The sequence below is a fragment of the Myotis brandtii genome, unplaced genomic scaffold (genome assembly GCF_000412655.1).
Source record: "Myotis brandtii unplaced genomic scaffold, ASM41265v1 scaffold1026, whole genome shotgun sequence".
NCBI lineage: Eukaryota > Metazoa > Chordata > Mammalia > Chiroptera > Vespertilionidae > Myotis > Myotis brandtii.
This window is the reverse complement of record NW_005353435.1, coordinates 526,118-530,838: the sequence shown is the minus strand read 5'-3', so window position 1 is coordinate 530,838 and position 4,721 is coordinate 526,118. Positions and strand designations below refer to the sequence as shown.

Here is a 4,721-nt window from a genome sequence, read left to right as displayed (position 1 = left end):
AATAAAATATATTTTTTAAAAATAAAAAAATAAAAGCCCTGGATAAATACCGTCTCTACCTTTCCTGGTAGAAATCATCAAGTATCTTAGGGTCTAGCAGGTTTTAGGTCTTTTTAGAGAAGAAAAAAATTACAAAAAGCCTGGCCCCTCTTTTCCTAAGCAGCACACGGTAAATGAAGCTGCTAGTAACTCACTTAACTTCACCATGAAAGTGAGAAAGTCTGTTTTAATCAGTGTGCACACTACTGCAACCTGTTTCCTAACTGTGAGCAGTGATAGCAGCTCAGTAGCGCTCCTGAGAATCCTGTAGCCTAAAAAGAAAAAAATAAACAAAAAAGGAGAAAAAGCACCCGCAGCCTGCGTGTGCCCAGGCCTCTGCGTGCGGCGGCCCGGCTCGGGGTGCCGCCTCGGGCTCCGAAGGAGGCGTGGGACTGTCCACTGCGCTGCGTGTTGACTGCCCTTTGCCTCTTCCTGAGCCCCTCGTCCTCTTCCACTCAGATCATTTGCAAACACCTCCTGGAGGAGGAGAAAGACTGCTTCACCGAGAAGGAGTACCTGGCTCGGGTCAGGACGTTCACCAGCCAGCTTCTCGATCAAGGTCAGTCCCGCCTGTGGCTGCTGGCCGCCTCCCGCTGGGAACAGAGCGGCCCCTCACACCTCCCCTCTGTTGCAGGCGCCTCGCAGTGTTACGACGTGCTGTCCTCGGACGTACAGAAAAATGCCTTGGCAGCCCTGGTGCGGCTGGGCGTGGTGGAGAGGAAGAAGGTGTAAGTCTGGGCTCCCGCGGGTGCTGATGGGTAACGGTGAGCAGAGTCCAGAGCCACACAGGAATGTCCGGTCGAGTCGCACGCGCGGTGCTCCCTCATCCTCTCCCCATTAGCACGTCAGGATGGGGACCCTGCACACACCTCAGGGAAGAATGGAAGGATGTGCAGCAAAGGAGAAGGTGCTGCCGGCCAGCGTTTGGCGTTGGCCCACCACTGAAATGCATAACTTACAGGAAAGATTGGAGGAGTGTCGTGTGGTGTGTACATTTACATACACATACATGTACAGTACATCAGCACACACGAGTGTGTAGGGAGGTAGATACGGACTCTCTGAGTGAATGGATGTAAGAATGGTAATGCTTAGGGGTCAGCTCTCCCAGCGTGTCTCTCAAGTGGCCGGAGGAGGAAGCAGAAGCCAGGGAGGAGGACAGGAAGGAGCAGGGAGCCTTCCAGCTGCTGAACATTGACCTTCAGGAAACTGTTTAAAGGCAGCCTTGCTGGACGAGAGGAGATAAACCAAAGACCTTATATACTTACATGCACAGCCATGGACACGGGCGTAGGGTGGTGAAGACCTGGGGGCTGGGGAGGGGCTGGGTGCAGGGGGAAAAGGGAGGAAATTGGAGATACCTGTAACACTAGCCACAATAAAAAATGTATTTTAACAAAGAGATAGTCCTACTATGTAAATAGAGAAGATAGTCCTACTATGTGACTAGTGAAGGTTGCAGTTCCCCCCAGTCTATGCAGTAAGAAAGCTGTTCCTTTTTCTCTTAGAAATAACGACTGTGTATTTCATGTGAACGAACCCGCCGCAGCAAAGCTAGAAGAAATGCTTGGTAAGTACATTCAATGAAGTGATGTTTGTCAACACAGAGTGAAACAAGGAAGTGTGCTACGGCACAGACACTTATCAAAATGGACAGTTGAGTCTTAATATAAACAGAGAACTATTATGTCATCTAGAATTTTCTCATGGAGACTAAGGAGAAAGTGCGAGGAAAATGACCAGAGAAAACACAAGCGTGAACGAGGCAGCTCAGACGCAGAAGCGTGGTCAGCCCCCACCTGCTCGCTCGGTCCGGGATCTGGACCCTTTGCATCTGGCATTGGGCGTCGAGCACGCACCTCTCTGGTCCTTGGAGAGTCACCCAACCCTTACCCTTCAGCAGGTCCTATCAGCTCACAGAGAAGTGGTCCCGCCAGGAAGGCAGGGCGTGTAGGTGCTCCAGGAAGAGTCTAGAGCAGCCGTGGGCAAACTACAGCCCACGGGCCAGATCCGGCCCGTTTGAAATGAATAAAACTAAAAAAAAAAGACCGTACCCTTTTATGTAATGATGTTTACTTTGAATTTATATTAGTTCACACAAACACTCCATCCATGCTTTTGTTCCGGCCCTCCGGTCCAGTTTAAGAACCCATTGTGGCCCTCGAGTCAAAAAGTTTGCCCACCCCTGGTCTAGAGGGACCTAAGCAGAGATCAAGGCCGGGGCAGGGAGAGGACACTGCTCATAGGAGTGATGGGTAGTGTTACGAGGGGCGATGTCAGCATTGAAAAAACTGACGACATTGACCAACGCTCTGGGCACGGAGTAGGATTCTTCCAGTTGTCGTTTTGCACCCGAGCCTATTTGGTACCTTAGTCAAACCCGCGTGGAGGAGCTTTCGGTGGTGTCTGTTGGGATGAGGGGAAGGCAGGATGGGCATGTGGTGAAAGGAGAGGGGGCAGCAGAAGGCAGAGGGCAGAGGAGAATCTCGCGATGTGGAACCTTGAAACTCGGTTTTGAATTTAGTAGAGGAGCAGATAACTGACACAGACCTCGTGTTGTGAGGTGATGGGATTGATTTCTTATGACGGAAGCCAGTGTCCTGTGGGTGAGGCCGTAGTGGACTGGAAGTTCAGGAAACGTGACCGGGTTCACTTCCTGCCTCTGCCCTGGCCCAGGGCGCTGGCCGTGCCCACCCCTCTCTGCAATGACGCTGCTTCTGCACGGGCCTGTGTGTTCACAAGGCCTCTTCTGCGCATGGAAGAGCAAGCTCTCCCGTGTCTCTCCTCATAAGGGCACTAATCCCCTCGGGCCAGGGCCCCACCGGGGCTAGTCTAGCCCGCCTGTAAACTGCACAGTGGCAGCTGTTTCTCTCTGGCCTGTGACTGAAACATCACATGAGCGTCAACTCAGTGTCACGTCATGAGCTGTCTCTTTCTTCCGCAGATTGTAAGACGCCAGTAGGAAAACCAGTAACTGCAAAACTTTAATGACTGCCAAGCAGCTGTGGGACTGTGGCCGTACAATTACTGTCATCCAAGGACTCTTACAGCCAATGGCGTGAAGCAAGAGCCTTTCTCCCCCTCCTGGGGACCCAGACGGAGGCTCCGCGGGGAGGAAGGGCACCGCCTACAGCATCGGGCGGCGTCTCCGCCCACCACAGGACTTAAAAGGCATTTGTATCAACTCTGTGTGTTTTAAAATAAAATAACCTTTTGGAAACATGTTGGAAAACAAAGCCCAGCGCCTGTCACTCCCGCACCCGCACCCGTGCTAACTTCTACAGACTTCTGACTTAGCACAACATCGCACTGGAGGCTGTGACTGGGAGAGCCACGGACGCGTGTCACTGGCATTTCTCACCTCAAACAAGGACACGGTCCACAGAGATACGGTGAGTCCCCACCGGACGTAGTCGGGAGGTTCTTGGGAATGGCGACTTCAAGTGAAACAGTTAATGAAACCAGTGTCACCACAGGCTAGTTGATGCAAACAAGCCTTAAGTTCCTGTAGCATATTTCTGGTCACATGAACATCACCAAACTTCCAAGTAAAAACCCAGCCCGGCCAGCGAGGCTCAGTGGTTGAGCGCCGACCTATGAACCAGGAGGTCACGGTTTGATTCCCGGTCAGGGCACATGCCTGGGTTGCGGGCTTGATCCCCAGTGGGGGGCGTGCAGGAGGCAGCTGATCCGTGATTCTCATCAATATTACTGTCTTTCCCTCTCCCGTCCTCTCTGAAATCATCGGGCCAGAGCCCCACCCTCACTGCCCCGTCCAGCCTAAGTAATTCCCACAGGCTGCATCTCTAGATACAGCCACTCGGGTCAGGGTTTCATCACCTAACCTGGGGCCCACGATCCAGGCCATAGCAGCAGGGGTCTCAGATGCAGTGGCTAAGAGATTGTCAACCCTCGAATTGGAATGGAAGTGGCATGGGAAACGTTGGAAAGTTGCTCACCAGCGACTCCCAGGAGGAAAAAGGGTCGCACGCTCTCCCGCAGTTTCCTGGGCCCCGGGCCCCGAGGAAGGGAGGTGAGGCTGGGGAAGTGACCGCTGAGCCCTTGGCCTTGCTCCCGCTAGGACTCCGAGGGGCTGGGAGGAACCTGGGGACGGGTCCGAACAGGGCCACTGTTCTGACTGCTGTCCCCTGCTTCTGGGTGTCCGAAAGGCTGTAGGGATAAGAGCTGTGCCCGGGTGCAGAGCTGCTGGGCTGCGTCTGGCTTTGCCCCTCCCACCCCCTCATCATTGATGGGCCAGAACCATGGGAGCAGCGGAGTGTGGGCTCTGGTTGAGAACACTAGGCCGAGTCTGCCACTTCGGAGCTGTGCCTCCTCAGGCAGGTTCCTGTTGGCCAAGGCCGCAGTTGGCCATCTGTTGAGTGCGGTAACGAGCATCTGTTTCATTAGGAGGGTGAGGTTCAAGTGCACGAACCCACAGGAAGCCTTCCATAGAGCAGACATGTTACACAAGTCAACACTGGCACAAAGGTCACGGCCGGCCCGTCTGCCCTCGCACATCTGGGCACCTGCAGAGGCTCGCTGGGCTCCAAGGGGCAGAGAGCTCCTTGCGGGCACCTCAGCCGATGGTGAGCAGAGAGCAGAGAGCAGAGCGTCACGCTGGGAAGCAGGGGAAACGTCGTTTTTAGGAAACAGTGGAATCTCCGCTGACTCACTACCCCTGG

General features: G+C 53.8%; 1 protein-coding gene across 1 annotated transcript in view; it reads left to right on the top strand.

The window, feature by feature from the left end:
- The window catches only part of GNPAT (glyceronephosphate O-acyltransferase), a 19,193-nt gene extending 15,922 nt beyond the window's left edge, over positions 1-3,271 (top strand). The window contains exons 13-16 of the mRNA XM_005856360.2: positions 499-598; positions 674-767; positions 1,548-1,609; positions 2,984-3,271. Of these exons, the coding sequence (XP_005856422.1) occupies positions 499-598; positions 674-767; positions 1,548-1,609; positions 2,984-3,027 (300 nt within the window). The 3' untranslated portion in view covers positions 3,028-3,271. The remainder of the gene's footprint in view (positions 1-498; positions 599-673; positions 768-1,547; positions 1,610-2,983) is intronic.
- The last annotated feature ends 1,450 nt before the right edge of the window (positions 3,272-4,721 follow it).